Raw genomic sequence first — 19,020 nt, forward strand, 5'->3', positions numbered from 1 at the left:
TTCCTCTCAGCCACCTACTGGATTCATTCCTCCCATTGACCAACCAGGTCATACCCGCTTCCTGCCTTCACCTATTCCCACCTCACCACCCTGCCATCCCACTTCCCCCCCATCCCATTTATCTGCAGCTCCCCTTATACCCATCCCCAGTCCTGAAGGGTTACACCTGAAACATCGACTTCTCTGCTGCCTGATGCTACCTGACTTTGCTGTATTCCCCCAGCCTGCTGCTTGTTATCTTGGATTCCAGCATTCGCAGTTTTTTTGTCATTATCATTTACCAATTGTCAGCTATTTGGGTTATATAAAAATGCATCATTAACTGAAGTTATCCATTAGATTAACTCTCCTCTTAAAAAAGTCTCTCTTCTCAGAAGAGATCATCCTTCCTACTTAGTGCTGGTTCCTAAGCTTTGCTTTCAAACAGTGACAACATTAATCCAAAGTAGCTTATCATATAGATCTTCTTAAACTTTCCATATGATCAAGTTGACCTAACCTCCCAGGAATTCCTGATATCTCAGGCTACGCCACATTTTCTGAACACATTCAAACCACTTAAATTCAATAACAAGCTTTAGATTCAGCCATATTACATTACAGCAAAGCTCGACAATTCAATAAATGTCAAGAGCTACATAATTTTATTTCTAATGTTTTTACTGTCCAAAAATTTTTTTTTTTAGATTACTTACAGTGTGGAAACAGGCCCTTCGGCCCAACAAGTCCACACCGCCCCGCCGAAGCGCAACCCACCCATACCCCTACATCTACTCCTTACCTAATACTACGGGCAATTTAGCGTGGCCAATTCACCTGACCTGCACATCTTTGGAGTGTGGGAGGAAACCGGAGCACCCGGAGGAAACCCACGCAGACACGGGGAGAATGTGCAAACTCCACACAGAGAGTTGCCTGAGGCGGGAATTGAACCCAGGTCTCTGGCGCTGTGAGGCAGCAGTGCTAACTACTGTGCCACCGTGCCGCCCACAAATCTTGCTACAAATCTGTCTTTTTTCATGATCTTGTCTTTAACTTGGTCACTAGGTTTCTGTATCTGCACCTTATTGTTGCCATTCTTTCAATGGACAGTCCCTTCTAAGATCTAATAACCTATCTGCCCATATCGTATCTGTTTAATTGCAAATATTTTGATTGCTACCTCAATGCTCCTTACACGTTCTCTGTCCTCAATTGGTCTAATACCAGGGTCCTCAAATGCCAGTTCTCACAAGTTCATTGCTTGTCCTTCATTATTATCACAATTCTTCTGGTAAATTTACTTTGTACCCCAAATAATGTAAATGCACCAGAGAAACTTTTTTTTTCTCAATTTTACAAAGTGCATCCTAATTTCTCCCTGTGGTGTTCTCTGGATTTGCTCTGGATCACAAGAATGAGTGTAGTTTTCTATAAATATTATTCAAGTCAGTCTCTAAGATCACTATTTACTCTTTAAATGGGATCCTTAGTGGGAATTCTGCAGAAGTTTATTCAGTTAAACCAATCAGATTGCCTCAGTCCAATTCCAAATGCATGACAGTAACAAGATATTGCAGATACTGGAAATCAGAAATAAAACAAAATACTAGAAATAGTCAGGGCACAGACATGACACATTACTTTTTTTCTCTTCCCACTGATATTGTCAGATCAAGTGAATGAGCACTTGAGTCTTCGAGCCTATGCTATACTTGTCCTGAGCATGTTATAACTGCTGGCACTGGGAGTCATATTATTACCCATCAAAACATGTACCTCCTCTATCCACACAAAAAAACTAATGACTTTAAGAAAAATAAAAAAAACATAAGTATATTTTAAGGAACTTACTGAATGTGTCTCTGAGTAGCAAACCCCACGCACAAGCAGTGTAACCAGCTGTGATCTCAGAATAAGACCATGGAACGTCAAAGGTCGAAACCGCTCTTCCATTGTCCATTCTTCACTGGGAGACTGGTCTGGATAAAGATTTGGATAGGGGGGATGTCTGTAGGGGAGGAAGGCATAAGTGACTGAATGGGCACAACTGTACAACTGTGAACAGGACAGCTGCAATTCATGTAAGTGTTTGTGTTCAAATATCAGTGCAAACAAGGAAGTAGTTCAAATATCTCAATGTGCCCATTAAAATAACAGGCTTTCAGTCAAATAAAATTCAAATACCAATTAGAGTTCCAATTCACCAAAACATTTCCTCGCCTCACTTTCTCATCCTACATAAATGCCAATAACCTAGAAGATGAACATGACCATTAATCCACCACAGTTTCAGAAAGTTAATTAACACATTTAAAAATTATTTGAAACGTATTTCAGCAACGGTAAAATTGTTATAGCCCATTGGGTTAAAACTTCATACTAATGTCATTTTGAAAGGATGCAGGATGAAGGGTCACAATCGCTTCTTATTTACATTGTCACTCAATTTTCCAGTAACAGCCATCACCAAATATTATATAGAGACCATTATCCAGCATTACAATAAACAAAACCAAAAGAATTGTGAATGCTGTGAATCAGAAACAAAAATAGAAATGAAAAAGCTCAGCAGGTCTGGCAACATGTGAGAGAAATCAGAGTTAATGTTTCAGGTTGAGTGACCCTTCCTCAAAACTGATGGTAGCTAGGAAAACGTCAGTTTATATGGAGAAGATAGGGTAGGGGGAAGGGGGAAGGAATAAACAATAGGTTGGGATAGAGTCCAAAGAAAGAGAAGAGCAGTTAGACAGACAAAGGAGTGGATAACAATCTGGCTAGAAGAGTGAATATCTGCTAATGGGGACTGTTAGTAGCTAATAATGGATGGTGTGTAATAGTAAGTTATATGACAACATAGTGATAGAGAGAAGAAGACTGCGGGCCCCCATGCACCTCGTTTTCTGCCTGGGGCCTTCTGGACTCAATACAGAGTTCAATAACTTTAGGGCTTGAACTCTCCCATGTCCTTACCCAAACCCCCACAACCAGGCCTTGTGAGCGCATAGCCTGCTATTACACACCACTCATTGTTATCCAGTAATAGTCCCCAGCTATTCACTCTCCTTGCCAGATTGGTATCCACTCCTTTGTCCATTTTACTGCTCTTTTGTCTCTTTGGGGTCTATCCCAAACATTGTTTACTCCTTACCCCCTCCCCACACCCTATCTTCTGCATATAAACTGACAGTTTCCAATCTACCATCAGTTCTGAGGAAGGGCCACTTGACCCAAAATGTTAACTCTGATTTCTCTCCACAGATGTTGCCAGACCTGCTGGACTTTTCCAGCAATTTCTATTATAAAAAACACTTCACCAACTCCAGATCTGCACCATTTCTTGCACCTTCAAAGATGGCAACTATACAATGTGAACTTGAAGCTGTTTAGGTTTTACCAGTTACTATAATAAGTGCAAGTGTCAGACAGTTAGAGAACCCCAAACATTATCAACAGTTTGGGTTAAAGTTACATTTTTCTCCTCTACAATTCCCTGGAATGAAAAAAGGAAAGGGAGAGATCACATCTGTTCAAGCCCTAGTATACAATCTCTTAGTGACATTTGGGCAAAAAAAAATAGGAAAGCTCATTTTCCAAGTATCACCATTCGTTTCTATTCATTCACAAGGTGAATGGGTTACAAGCAAGGTCTGCATTTGTTGCTCTTGAGTACAATTTGGATTTTTTTTGCTTAGACCTTTTCAGAAGGCGGCTGAGTCAGCCATTGTCATGGATCTGAATTTACATGCAGCTCACACCAAGTATGAATGGCACACTTCCTTTTTGAAAGGAGATTGATGAACCAGATTGGTTTTTAAAAAAAAAATCCATGGTTACTATTATCGTATTAATTTTTTACTTCAGATTTAATTCATTGTATTTATATCCCCAAGATACTGTTATGGCACGCAAACACATGTCCCTAATCATCATTCCTGGCCTCTGGATAATCAATTAGTAAGAAACCAGAATACTACCGTACCCACTGCTCCCTGAGATGAGATTTCCTCTCACTCAGAATGCTGGATAAGCTGCAGTCGGAGCAGCTGCAACTCACCAAAATACAACAGCAGATATCACAGCACATCAATCACAGGCTATTGACCTGCATGATAAAATCACGTGCAGCTCAAATAGTGAAAGCATTCACTAAAGCCATACACTAACTAGGTAACACCAAGACTGACAAGTGCATGAACCAACCTGCGTTCCAACATCTGCTGCAACATGTCCTCTCCATTTTCAGCAACCTCAGTTGTCACCAGCTCATCGCACATGTTCCTCAGTTCACTGGAGGGATAGGATTTCATTGACTGGCTCCGCTTACGTTGCTCCCCAGCTCGAGTCAGGATACTTGATTTCTGCAGCAAACAAATAAAATGTGAGCCCAACACCAAGTGTACCAACAAGGTAACCAGGATCATGCTCAACTGCAATTTAACTTATATTTCAAGGTGTCGTGTACACAAGTAGGTCTCTGCAGTTAATTATGCAACCAGCAATGGCAGAATGTCCAATATCATCAAAATGTCTTTACATAGAATCTTTACATAGTAAATAATCTCAAAGTGCTTCACAGGATCTCTATTGAACAAACTTTGATACTGAACCACATAAGGAGATATCAGGACAGATGACAAAAAAGTGCAGTCAAAGCCAGGTATTAAGAAATTTCTTAACGGAGAAAAACAGATAAATGTTTATGGAGTGATTTAAGAGAATAGGGTAACAGAAAGCTGAAAAAGAAATCGTGGATGACGAAAATCTGGAGGCAATGCAGAATCGGAGGAGCGCAATCTCAAGGGGCTGTATGTGTTCCTTTTTGATTTGCTCATTGCATGTTAGCATTATTGGCAAGGATATTTACTGCCTATTCATAAATGCCCAAAAGTGGAGGTGAGCTGCTTCTTGAACTGCTGCAGTCCTTATGGTGTAGATATTCTTAGAACAGTGTTCAAGTGGAAATTCCAGGCTTTTCAGCCAGCCACAGTAAAGGAATGTTGATATATTTCAAAGTAAGGACAGCATGACTAAGAAGAGGAATTGCAGATGGCAGTGTTGCCTTGAATTTGCTCCCTTGCTTTTCTTGGTGGAATTGGTCATGGGTTTCAAAGGTGCTGTCAAAGGAGGCAATGCATGCCTGCAATGTAAGAAAAAAAAACCTGTCATTTTGGAGTCATCAGGACAATTCACAAGAATAGCAATTCAAGGGGAAAGCTAACAAATGTTAGCTTTCCCCTTGAATTGCTATTCTTGTGAATTATACTGCATGAGGGGACTGGATTGGTTGGAAAGTGGACTCTAACTGGTACAGGCAATACCATAGAGAATGTACTTATTTATGCTAATTGACTAGTAATTGTCAGAATTACATTGAAAGTTTAAGACTGCATTGAGAGTTTTGCAAGCATAAGGCTGTTTGGATACAGAAAGTACTTTGCTTGGTGCGACCAATATGCTATGTCATATGATCCACCAGTCTTTGGGATGTATGGTTTACACACCTGGCATCACACTAAAATTCATTAACCACATTGTTCATTTGTGAGATAGATAGAACACCTTTTTGACTTGAACATAGAATCTTTTTAGTGGAAAATATCACTCATGTTGCTTCTCCAGCATGAAACAATTAGCCTCACCTGATCAAACTTTCAAGATGGATTACCCTTCGGGGTAACCTGAGGTAGCATGAGCATTTTTCAGGATGAAGAATGACTCAAGTCCATTCATGAGTTTGTGTGATTATTTAGTGAGAAAGAAAATCTTATCAGTATGGCCATTATCCCACAGGATGGCTTTCATGTGCATTATTTCTGCATCAACAAAACAGATGACAGCCATGTGTATGGTCATTTCTTAGGACAATGCCTGTCCAATCAGAGTCAACCAATTTAAATACAGACTGCCAGTTTGATATCAATCAGCATTAATGGTTGCATTCTCTATCACGACGTCTCTACCTGAATCCATTCTTCAACCAATTGGCACTCTACTCTCATGCAGATTTTCCCCTGAATTGACATTCTTGCAAATTGTCCAGACGAGTGCAAGACAAAAAGCTTCAATAGAACGTGTCATTATTGCCAGACTTGAGTTCTGTATTGTCAAATGACTGTGTGCATGATGCTGTTGTGCATTTTTGATGCAGAAGTACTGGTGTTGGACTGGGGTTTACAAAGTTAAAAATCACACAACACCAGGTTTATTTGAAAGTACTAGCTTTCAGAGCACTGCTCCTTCATTAGGGAGCTGTGGAGCAGGACCATAAGACACAGAATTTGTAGCAAAAGATGACAGTGTCATGCAACTGAAACGGCATACTGAACAAACCTAGATTGCTGTTAAGTCTTTCATCTTTGAGAATGGGTTGCAGGTTTCGGTTCATTAACATGTAAATCCCAGAACTTCTTTTAAGTCACATTCTCGAGATAATTTAAGGTTTTATTTTTAAAAAGTGACATCTCAGCTCAGACAATGTATTAAAGATGTGAGGTTAGAGTCTGTCTGTATCCCAATGTTGAGTCAGACTGGTTCTATTTCAAAAGCAGGAATTTCTAAAATGTTACATGGATTGACAGCCTGCAAACTGAATGCTTTTTGAGCAAAATAGAATGGTATCTGCAAATACAAATTCACCCCACAGACTTACAGGAGTATGTGTGTACATGTGAATATGTGAGTGTGCGTGACTGAGTGTGCGTTTGCGTGGATGCGTGCTTGGTACAGTGTGACGGAGTATAAGTCTGTGAGTGGGTGCGTGCTTGGGTGTGAATGTGAGGGGTATATGGGAGAGAAAAAGAGTGTCTTAACTTTATCATGCATTTTGTAAATCGTACACATGCCTGTCACTGTGTCAGTCACGGGGGCAGGAAATCCTTTAAGGTGATAGATGGATGTCAATGAAGCAGGCTGTTTTGTTCAGGAAGGTAATTGAGCATCTGGAGCTGCTCTCATTCAGACAAGTGGACAGCATCTTGTAGATATGGACAGACTTCAGAATAGTCAAGGGGTGTGTTACTCATTGTACAATCCCCAGCCTCTGACCTATTCTTGGCTGCAATAGTTAAACAACTGGTTCAATAAGTTTTTAAATCAACAGTAACACATGATATTGATGGGAGAGGAGTTCAGTCATGGCAATGTCATTGAACTTGAACATGGAAATAAAAAAGGGTAGCTCTGTGGTGAGATTTAAACGCAAGGAATAAAATTCTAAGAGTGAAATTCCGTTGACTCGTTTAAGTCTGCCAGCATGGAAGTGGTGGCTGAACTGTGACAGCGATTTAAAAGGGAATTTAAATGTCTAACTAGGATCAGATGATTGACTGTTTTTTATTTTCTTGTTAGTACTTTTTGCTTGGTTACAAAAACAAATTCTACTCAAAATTCCTACTCTTACTCTTGATAGTTCCTAATTACTGGGCATTTTACAAACTTCCTTTCCTGTACATCTTTTTAAAATGTACTGCTATTACTTGGGTCCCTGCTTACCTCTCCCAAAAGTTTCCAAATATTAAAACCTACCTCTAAATTTTGGTTTTAAAACTTGTTTTTAATTAACGTTCTCTCCGCTGCTGTCTGTTCCCAGATATTGTATGGCATTAAAGGTACAAGGACAAAAATTTTAGACCAGTTTTGTTCCAGTGCCTTAACTCTAAATCTATTCTAAGTATATAAGCTATTCAAAACCTATGCAACCATAGTTATGGGTCACGAGGCTATCTGAGTAAGGCAGACAGGGGGTCAAGTTCATTTCACATGACCCAGGCTGACCCTCTTAGCTCTGTACAAAGGGAATGCTGTACTTTTGGAGGTAGTCTTTTAGATAAAATACTAAACCAGGGCCTTGCTCTGTCTGGTTCTATGAGTGATGGTTGAAGTAGAATACGAGAGTTCTGCACAGTGCACTAACCAATACTTTTCCCTCAACCAAATCACAAAAAAAATTGCCTGATCATTATCATATTGCCGTTTGCGGGATCTTGTTCTGCATAGGTTCACTATCACATTTTCTCCATTGCAACGGTGACTGTATTTGAAAACCACTCAGCTGGCTGCAAATTGCTTTCGGACACCTGAAGGCTGTGGAAGATTCAATAGAAATGCAAGTCTTTTCCTGCATTGAGCTTAACTTGAAGTAAAGTCCCAAGTTTCATCTGGATCAGGTTACAGAGTAAGTAACAAGCTGCCTTGTGATTAGCGCAGCACAGAACTGAAGATACCTTATAATTTTGAGAGCTGAGATATTCGAAACTCAGGTAGTCCCAATAAACCCAAGAATGTTCAAATCAAGTGGTTTGTGTCGAAGTCTCAAAGATTATTAGCTACCATCAGTTCTGGAGGGTGTTTACTGGACCCGATGCATTAACTGATTTCTTTTCACAGATGCTGCCAGACCTGTTGAGACTTTCCAGCAATTTGTTGCATTTCAGATTTTCAGCATCCTCAATTCTTTTGGGTTTTTTTCTCAAAAGTTATTTGAAATTGACAAGTTTATTTTCAAATTTATGTAACAGTTTAATTATGTCCCATGTTGGGAACAGATTCTATTAAACAAACTATTATTTGTAATATTTAGCTTCATTTGTGAAGCTGCAGTCTTTTTATTTTGTCCACTAGTTTGGGTATATTTTGCAGCCATTAATGGATAAATACAAATCCACAAATAATTAGCCATATTTTATCATGCTCCTTGTGTTCATTGATCATTTGATATAACGAAAGTGAAAGCTTATTGATTGAGAGGCAATTCCAGCTACAAAGCAATTGCATGGAATTCAGTGCCCATTTCTGGAGCACATTATTGAAGGTTCAATTAAATTCCAAACATAGAGAGGCATCTTTCAAGGGAGGGGGATATCAACACTCACTGCAGAGAGAGAAAAGGTACAAAAGCTGATAGCTTCTATGATAAGGACTTTAAAAAACTGAATGTTAGCCATTATAAAACTCCAAAGTTGATAATTTCAAGTCATGATCATTTAACTAAAATACCACAGAAAGCAAAATAATAAATATATTATTGGAAAAAATGACCATAATGGGGTTAGATGTGCAAAGAACTGCCTGAGTGTGCACTGCAATACTTATACGTGAATTTCATTATTGGGCAGGGTTAGAAAGCTTGATCAGATTAGATCACAGGCGCACTCTGGTGGCTGTTGCCACCATTACAGAGAATGTGAAGTACAGGATAGTGAAAAAGACCACATGAGTTTTATCCTGGCAGTCCAGTAACTTGGCATTTGCTATCAGTATCTGACTGCGACCCAGTAGTTGGTCCCTTCTGCATTAGTGCAGTCCAACCAGTTACTTTGTATCTTGTGACTAATGAGAAGTCATTTGGAATAAATATTTATACCAAACTACTAACATAAAAATAGATAATGTGGCAATTAACTGCCTGGATCTTAGCTGTACTTAAAATGTTTGCTATGTTTTCTACATTACAAGAGTGTGTACAAAGTATTTCAATGTTTGTAAAATGTCTGATATGTTGTAAAGACAATATCTTGTTATTTTGCTGTATTTTTGATTGTGGATTGAAATGGGAAAAGAACTATTTGAAAAATAAAGGACTGTGGAAGGATTACTGCACTTTTTTAAAGCATCACAAGTTCTCTGCACTGTTATTTGTTCAAGCAGTGAGGAGGTTTACTGCAGTTGAGCTGCAGACAAAGTCTGTACAAGGAAAGATTCAGTCATTAACAAGTTGCTGACAGCTTTGTGGAATTGGTGACTAGTTTTCAATTACAACAACTAAGTGCCTGGCTCCCAGGTACTCATAAGCATGAATGTTCAGTCAGTAGCCAGACCTTCGAAGAGAAAGGTGCTATTCTTTCCTGTGAAAAAAAATCTCGTGCGTGAAAAAGCCAAGTTTGGTTCCTCTCATCAGTAAGCACTGGCTTTTAACCAATGAGGCAAAAGCATTTTACAAATTCAAAGATCCTTAGACAGCACCTTCCAAACCCACGACCACTTATGCGGTCATAGAGATGTACAGCACGGGAACAGACCCTTCAGTCCTACGCCTGCCAGCACCCGGCCCATATCCCTCCAAACCTTTCCTATTCATATACCCATCCAAATGTCTCTTAAATGTTGCAATTGTACCAGCCTCCACCACTTCCTCTGGCAACTCATTCCATACTCATACCACCCTCTGAATGGAAATTTGCCCCTTAGGTCTCTTTTATATCTTTCCCCTCTCACCCTAATCTATGCCCTCTAGTTTTGGACTCCCCGACACCAGGGACAAGACTTCGTTTATTTACCCTATCCATGCCCTTCATGATTTTATAAACCTCTATAAGGTCACCCCTCAGCCTCTGACGCACTAGGGAAAACAGCCCTAAGCCTAGTCAACCTCTCCCTATAGTTCAAATCCACCAACCCTGGCAACATCCTTGTAAATCTTTTCTAAATCCTTTCAAGCTTCACAACATCTTTCCAATAGACGGGAGACCAGAATTGCACGCAATATTCCAACAGTGGCCCAACCAATGTCCTGTACAGCCGCAACATGCCCTCCCAACTCCTGTACTCAATACTCTGACCAATAAAGGACAGCATACCAAACGCCTTCTTCACTATCCTATCTACCTGCGACTCCACTTTTAAGGAGCTATGAACCTGCACTCCAAGTTCTCTTTGTTCAGCAACACTCCCTAGGACCTTACCATTAAGTGTAGAAATCCTGTTAAGATTTACTTTCCCAAAATGCAACATGCCAATGGGTTGAGAAGTGGCAATGCACATGTTATCTAAATTAAACTCCATCTGCCACTTCTCAACCCATTGGCCCATCTGATCAAGATCCCGTTGTAATCTGAGGTAACGTTCTTCGCTGTCCACTACACCTCCAATTTTGGTGTCGTCTGCAAACTAACTATACCTCTTTTGCTCACATCCAAATCATTTGTATAAATGATGAAAAGTAGTGGACCCAGCACCGATCTTTGTGGCACTCCACTGGTCACAGGTCTCCAATCTGAAAAACAACCCTCCACCACCACCCTCTGTTTTCGACCTTCTGCCAAGGGGAACCTTGTCAAACGCCTTACTGAAGTCCATATAGATCACACTTAATGCTCGGCCCTAATTAATCCTCTTTGTTAATTCTACAAAAAACTCAATCAAGTTTGCGAGATATGACTTCCCGTCCACAAAGCCGTGTTGACTATCTCATATCAGTCCTTATCTTTCAAATACATGTATATCCTGTCCCTCAGGATTCTCTCCAACAACTTGCCCACCACTGACGTCAGGGCTCACTAGTCTATAGTTCCCTGGCTTGTCCTTACCGCCCTTCTTAAACAGTGGCACCACATTAGCCACCCTCCAGTCTTCCGGCACCTCACCTGTGACTATCAATGATACAAATATCTCAGGAAGAGGCCCAGCAATCACTTCTCTAGCTTCCCACAGAGTTCTAGCGTACACTGATCAGGTCCTGGGAATTTATCCACTTTTATGCATTTCAAGACATCCAGCACTTCCTCCTCTGTAATATGGACATTTTTCAAGATGTCACCATCTATTTTCCTACATTCTATATCTTCCATGTCCTTTTCCACAGTAAATACTGATGCAAAATACTTGTTTAGTATCTCTCCCATCTCCTGTGGCTCCACACAAAGGCCGCCTTGCTGAGCTTTGAGGGACCCTATTCTCTCCCTAGTTACCCTTTTGTCCTTATTGTATTTGTAAAAACCCTTTGGATTCTCCTTAATTGTATTTGCCAAAGCTATCTCATGCCCCCTTTTTACCCTCCTGATTTCTCTCTTAAGTATACTTCAACTGCCTTTATACTCTTCCAAGGATTCACTCGATCTATCCTGTCATTACCTGACATATGCTTCCTTCTTTTTCTTAACCAAACCCTCAATTTCTTTAGTCATCCAGCATTCCCTACCAGCCTTTCCTCTCACCCTAACAGAAATATACTTTCTCTGGACTCTCGTTAACCCATTACTGAAGGCTTCCCATTTCCCAGCCGTCCCTTTACGTGCGAACATCTGCACTCAGTCAGCTTTTGAAAGTTTTTGCCTAATACCACCAAAATTGGCCTTCCTCCAATTTAAAACTTCAACTTTTAGATTTGGTCTATCCTTTTCCATCACTATTTTAAAACTAATAGAATTATGGTCGCTGGCCCCAAATTGCTCTCCCAAAGACACCTCAGTCACCTGCCTTACCTTATTTCCCAAGAGTAGGTCAAGTTTTGCACCTTCTCTAGTAGGTACATCCACATGCTGAATCAGAACATTTTCTTGTACACTCTTAACAAATTCCTCTCCATTTAAACCCTTAACACTATGGCAGTCCCAGTCTATGTTTGGAAAGTTAAAATCCTCAACCATAACCATCCTATTATTCTTACAGACAACAGAGACCTCCTCACAGATCTGTTTCTCAATTTCCCTCTGACTATTAGGGGTCTATAATACAATCCCAATGAGGTGATCATCCCTTTCTTATTTCTCAGTTCCACCCAAATAACTTCCCCGGATGAATTTCTGGGAATATCCTCCCTCAGTACAGCTGTAATGCTATCCCTTATCAAAAATGCCACTCCCCTTCCTCTCTTGCCCCCCTTTCTGTCCTTTCTGTAGCATTTGTATCTTGGAACATTAAACTGTCCACCATGTTTCTGTAATTGCTATGATATCCCAGTCCCATGTTCCTAATCATGCCCTGAGTTCATCTGCCTTCCTTGTTCAGCCGCTTGCATTGAAATAAATGCAGTTTAATTATCCGTCCTACCTTGTTCGCTACTTTGTCCCTGCCAGCCCTGACTGTTTGACCCGCCTTTGTTCTCAACTGTACCAGTCTCAAATTGATCTCTTTCCTCACTATCTCCCTCGGTCTCAAACCGCTCCCCACCACCCCAACCTTACTAGTTTAAATCCTCCTGAGAAGTTCTAGCAAATTTCTCTGCCAGTATATTAGTCCCTTTCCAATTTAGGTGCAATCCGTTCTTCTTGTACAGGTCACGTCTATCCCAAAAGAGTATCCAATGATCCAAAAATATGAATCCTTCTCCCATACACCAGCTCCTCAGCCATGCATTCATCAGCTCTATCCTCCTATTCTTGCCCTAGCTAGCTTGTAGCACCAGGAATAATCCAGATATTACTATTCTCGACAACATCCTTTTTAAGTTCCTACCTAACTCTCTGTTATCTCCCTTCAGAATCTCAAGCTTTCCCCTTCCTATGTTGTTGGTTCCAATGTGTACAATGACCTCCTGCTGGCCCCTCTCCCCTTGAGAACATTCTGCACCTTCTCAGACATCCTTGATCCTGGCACCAGGAAAGCAACACACCATTCTGATTTTTTGCTGCTGGCCACAGAAATGTCTGTCTGTACCTCGGAACAAGAGAGTCCCCGAACACAATTGATCGCTTGGAACCTGATGTCCCTCTCATTACATTATAGCACGTCTCCTCAATATCAGAAACCTGGCTGTTCGTGTTACATTCCCCTGAGAATCCATCACCCCCTACATTTTCCAAAACAGCATACTTGTTAGAAATGGGGATAGCCACAGAAGACTTCCACACTACTTACCTACCTCTCTTACCTTTCCTGGAGTTAACTTATCTATGAGACTGTATCTGAGGCTTTCCCCCCTTCCTTTAACTGCCATCCATCACATGCCCGTGCTCTTGTAAATTCCTCATTGCTTCTAACTGCCTCTCCAACCGATCAATTCAATCTGATATGATTCGCAACCAACTGCATTTGTTGCAGATATAATCCTCAGTAACCCGTAAACTCTCCTTAAACTCCTATATCCGACAAGAGCATATCACTCTACTAAAGACCATTTTTGCTTCTTTCAATCTACTGACCCAGAAAATTGTTCCTCTACAAAACACTGCTCCAGGTTAAATGAATACTTATGGCTTATATTTTAAGTTTAATCAAGAGATATAGCTCAATAAAACATGTAATCAAGAAAGAACCCAATCTACTCACAACTGCAGACTTTTTTAAGGCCAGGCTTAAAATCCACTTATCTGTTTTTATGCTGTGACCTCTCCCAAACAGGTTTTTCCAAGATCAGTTGTGAATTTCACAGTTGTTTTAATATTCCCAGACATACTCTGATGTCATTGATACATGAATTCAACAGCAAAGGCAGTAACTGCTAACTCTGTCAGTTAGCAATGTGGGTTTTTCTCTCTCCTGCACTGACCTCACCATGTGCTTCCTTTGTCTGTCCTTCTCCCTTTTAAAACTGCTATTGTTTTGACTTTTTTTTCTCCAAATTTCCAAAACAATGCGACAGCATATAAAACAGTAATTGCTGCCCCTGGAATTCGAGGAAATCACCTCCAACACCTAAAGTACCTCAGAAAAGGAGTAGCCAGAATTTTTTCCCCTCTTCCAAGGGATTAGCTCCACTAACCCTGTGATCAGGGACCACTGGATTGCCTTTCTCGTCTTTCCCTCCATTCATAACACCAAGCTTCATTTGTGTCTCTCTGTCTGTGTATGGGAAAGTTTCATAAGGAGTCATAGCTTCAACTAGTGTAGTTATATGCCATATGAACATATCTTGATGGCTCATAATTGTATACTTGCAGCTAGAATCTATTTGAAATAAATTGTAAGTTTTGTTTAGCACATAAACCTGGACTGTGTTTTCTCTCAACCTGGGTCTAAAACATCAGTTAATTAGGGAATTTTGCATACATTCATAAATTCATTTTAACTTTTGTGACAACTCCAGGAACAGCAGAGCTTGATTTCTAGTGCATTACCCCAGTGAGGCATAACATTGTGAAAGAGTATAAAAGTAAGGAAGTGATGCTGCACCTCTACAAATGATTGGTGAGACCATATTTTGAGTATTATGTTCAATGCTGGGCACCTTATTACAGGAAGCATGTTTGACTTTAGATACATGGAAAGATTAGAGAAATTGAGCTTGTTCTCCTTGAAAGAGAAGATTAAGAGTTGATCTTCTTGAGGTGTTCAAAATTATGAACAATTCTGATTGGTTAAAGATGGATATTCTGTTTCCACTATTTGATATGTAACAAGGGGTCACAACTTCAAGATTATCAGCAAGACAGTTAAGAGTGAGATGAGGAGAAACATCTTTACTCAGTTGTTAGGATTTGCAATGTGCTGCCTGGGGAGTGGTGGAGACAAGCTTCATGGGAAATTAAAAGGAAAGCTGTGTATGTATAGTTGAAAGCGATGAACTTAGAGGGCTACAGAGATCGGGCTGGAGACTAGCTAGGTAGCTCTTTCAGGGGCCAGTACAAACATGATGGATCTAATGGCCTCCTTCCCTGCTGTAAAATTCTATGATTCTCTGCTGTGTAATGTAAGTTAATTTTTCATTTTAATTATTTCACGCACAAAGTAGTGGTTTGACCCATTTTGCCTGTAAGTTCTTCACAAGAACAAATCTAAATAGCCAACATGGTTCTCTCCCCATATCAGCATCAACTTCATCTTCCCATTGCCACCACACATGTCCAGAGGTGCCCTTGTCATTGCCTCAAATTTACTCTCAAGTCTGATTAATTGACAGGATTGTGCTTCCAATGGTATCACCTTGTACTTGTCTGGTTCTGCAGCATTGATAACACACTGGCACAGCTTTACCTTAAACTTAATGTTGTTGCTGATGAGGATATTTCCCTTCATGAATTCCTTCTCGTTCCCTCTGTTCTCCGTGACCACAGGATATGCATGGTGTGCTGTGGTGCGCAGAATACTGACCAGTGATTGAATCCGGGTGTGAGGATAGACGTAGGTTAGATTTGGCTCCATAATATCACTGGCTGTCAGTCTAAGATTGATCATAAAGTGAATGAAATGTATTATGCTCTAAAAGTCATTTTACAATATTTGCCCCTTGACCTCACCAACTGCCCAGCTTGGAGCTGATGCAAAGCCTCAACAATAAGACTTTGCCTCGAGTGAATTGTGGAACATTGTTTCTGACCTAAAGAGGGAAGACCCTGATAAATCAAAAACCCAGACATCTAACTACAAACTATCAAACCCCTTGTGCCTCAATAAAAATTGGAGAAGAGTCTTAATAACTGTTGCCAAGTCTATGTTTCTGCATTTCTGAACATTTTGACATTCTAATTATCAAACCATTTCAGTACAGAAGTAATTAACTGCAATAAAAGGACAGACTGGAGGGATTCAGTAAAGATGAAGGAGTTTGTGTCAGAGAGGAGCAAGCTCTGGACATTGCCAGACAGTGTTGCCATGTCTCTCTCAAACATACATCATAAAAAAGTTAATTTTAAGTTAAATTTAATCAAATGATTCATTGGTAATAGTGAACAATTACCAGAGAAATAGACAGAACAGCTATGTATGCTCACAGTAATAAACACCTACTTATCCATTTCAGCCTCAGTCTCCCACTCAAGTAAGGGTACACCACGGAGATCAACATGCAAATCATAGATCCCTTTATTAAAGAAATCACCAGTCCATTTTGCAATCTGGAAGAGAGAGGATGAGGGACATGGAAGTTGCTGATAAAATGCATCCAAGGCAACAATATGAGGCATTTAATATCACATATTTAAAGCGATTTTATCATGCTCGTCATGGAGCTGTGAAATACTTTCCTGAACACTGAAATGTTAGCTCTCGGTATTCTACTCTCTTGCAAATCTCAGGAAGAACACTTTCAAACAGGAGGGCACAAACTTACATATAACTCTAACTTAACCCTGGGTTAGTACACTTTTACCTCATCCTAGATTGCTGTTTATTCTGAGAATTATTTACACTGGGACTCTATGTTTATCAGCAGATATTGATTCCTATGTGAATATATTTGCACATCCATGCACTTGTAGGTAGGAAGTGTCATACCATCAGTGTGACCATGATTGGCAATCCATATGTGATTTCGTTAGTTGATTCAATGAGAATGACTGTGAGACTAATGGTCATTCGGACCACCCCACCAAGGAATGCAGCTGCCCCAACCAAAGCAAAGGTCCCAGAGTAAATGTGCGTCATTCCAATAAACCTGAGAAAAGAACAGAAAAATACACTAAAAATGCTCACTATCCACAGTGCCCGTGCAACCCCATTCTATTATCTCAATAGCCTCCATTCTCTACACCTCCCATTCCCCAGATTGAAACATAGAACATCACACTTTGGTGGATGCTTTGTTGGAATTTTAATTTTATGAATATCTGGTTTCATAATTCATGTATTTCAGGACTTTAGCTTTTGATTTTTAAGAGGGTTATGGTTTGCAATGGGATTGTGTCCTTAAATTTAGAGTAAATAAGAGGGATTTGATCTGTCCTGGAGTTTATAAAAGCGGGGTAATAATTATTAAGGAGCAAACAGAAGACTCAAGGTGTCAATATTTATATTTGAGGTCAATCTCAGCTGTTGCCATGCCTGCAATCATAAGACTTTTAAGTCTCTTTAAGTCCATAAGATGTTAAGAGTATTAAATTTGTAAACTGTTGCATTTAAAAGTGACCCAGTGTTTTTAAGATGTAAGATCATTGTGGTCAGAGATAGCTCATTAAAATTCCTAACTGAAAACAGGACTTCAGTGTTTCCCATTCCAATGGAGAAGGGGATACAAGAAGCCAATTTTAGGTACAAATTACAGGCTTATGATAAACACAGGATTACCACAAGCAGGTTGCCCTAGCCTAGTGTCACTTGCAGCTCACTGATTCAAGGACACAAATCAAGTTAACATGAACCAGTCCTGCACCTTAAGCAAAGAGATCACTAGTTTTATCAAGGAACAGAATGTAGGTGGGAATTTACATTTAATTTGGAGATAGAGCTCATGAAGGAAGAGGCTGGCAGATTTGCCAATTTAGAGCTAGAGGAAGAAATCCACACTCGAGCTCTCATATTGAAAACGATAAGGTACCTTGAAGAAGGCAGAGAGAAAGAAATTGTGTCAGGAGCTGTAAAGCAGCTGAAAACCAGGAGAAAAGAGCTATAGAAACCTGGCTCAAGTTCAAAACTTACAGACCTTACAGTAAGGTGACAAAAGTTTGTAGCTGCAAAAAAAGTGGATAACCATCAAGAATCTGATAAATTGTCAAAGTTTTCTTGGAGAAGGGATGAATCATAGTGGAGAAGGTAAGTGTGGGTTGAGGAATTCAGTCTAAAATATCTACTGGTTGCATTTTTTGACGTAAAGTGGAAGCAATTACCTAGGACTCTGTTTATTAGTAGGGTTTGCTTTACTTGATCCTTGTGTAGCAAAATCCTTGTGCTTCTTGCAAATTAATACTTTCAGTAAAATCATTCAACGTTTGACTATCTCCAAACGTTAATGCACTCTAGGGTGACTGTAACCACAATTTCACAAACCAATAGCTATCACTTGCGTTCCAACTGGTTTGGAAGCCCATTGCACAAAATTTATTCTTGCATCACTCACGTTTTCAGAACATTCGCTACAAGTCGACCATAAGCAGCTCCGCAAAGAAGCGAGGGCACGAAAAGCCCACTGGGGACGGACACACCATACGTCCAACAAGCCAGAAGAAAATAAAGAACAAAGAAAATGCTCAGAGTGACTGGACTGAAGGTTCCTGGAGAGACAAGAACAGTAAAACAGCACGAACAATGAAATCCTTCAGCAGACGCAATAGTTTTGCCAAAATCACAATCACTATGCCTTGAGAAAGGCAGGCTGACCTGCCTCTGTTGTAGATCAAACATACTTAACCAACTTAGACTATTATACCAATTTCAATCGGCTATATTGCCCAAAATCTCAGAATCTGTTCTCATAATTCGTGACAGACCAAATTCATGAATCCAGCAATTTAGCTCTGAGAATCCCATTTTTCATTCACTTATGTCATGAGCCATGTGTATCTTAACTCCATCTATCTGCATTGGTTCCGGAAAATTTAATACATCTGCCAAAAAAAATCACTAATCTCAAACTTTTAATTAACTCGCAGCCTCAGAAGCTTTGGAGGTGGGGCGGGGTGAAAGAAAACGATGGACATTTCCACACTATGGAACTTCAGTCATTGAAACTGA

The 19,020-nt window shown here is 40.1% G+C and overlaps 1 protein-coding gene across 3 annotated transcripts in view; it reads right to left on the reverse strand.

Annotated features, from left to right (window-relative positions):
* Positions 1-19,020, reverse strand: part of clcn6 (chloride channel 6) — a 216,841-nt gene that overhangs the window by 146,192 nt on the left and 51,629 nt on the right. For all 3 annotated transcript variants that reach the window (XR_011962701.1, XM_072586435.1, XM_072586434.1), the window contains exons 15-20: positions 18,407-18,560; positions 16,849-17,008; positions 16,363-16,469; positions 15,610-15,796; positions 4,183-4,340; positions 1,834-1,990 (exon numbers count right to left, since the gene is read on the reverse strand). Coding sequence is in view for 2 of the 3 variants with exons in the window: in XM_072586435.1 (XP_072442536.1) it covers positions 1,834-1,990; positions 4,183-4,340; positions 15,610-15,796; positions 16,363-16,469; positions 16,849-17,008; positions 18,407-18,560 (923 nt within the window). In the remaining variant the exon portion in view is untranslated. The remainder of the gene's footprint in view (positions 1-1,833; positions 1,991-4,182; positions 4,341-15,609; positions 15,797-16,362; positions 16,470-16,848; positions 17,009-18,406; positions 18,561-19,020) is intronic.

Source organism: Chiloscyllium punctatum, chromosome 16, assembly GCF_047496795.1.
Source record: "Chiloscyllium punctatum isolate Juve2018m chromosome 16, sChiPun1.3, whole genome shotgun sequence".
NCBI lineage: Eukaryota > Metazoa > Chordata > Chondrichthyes > Orectolobiformes > Hemiscylliidae > Chiloscyllium > Chiloscyllium punctatum.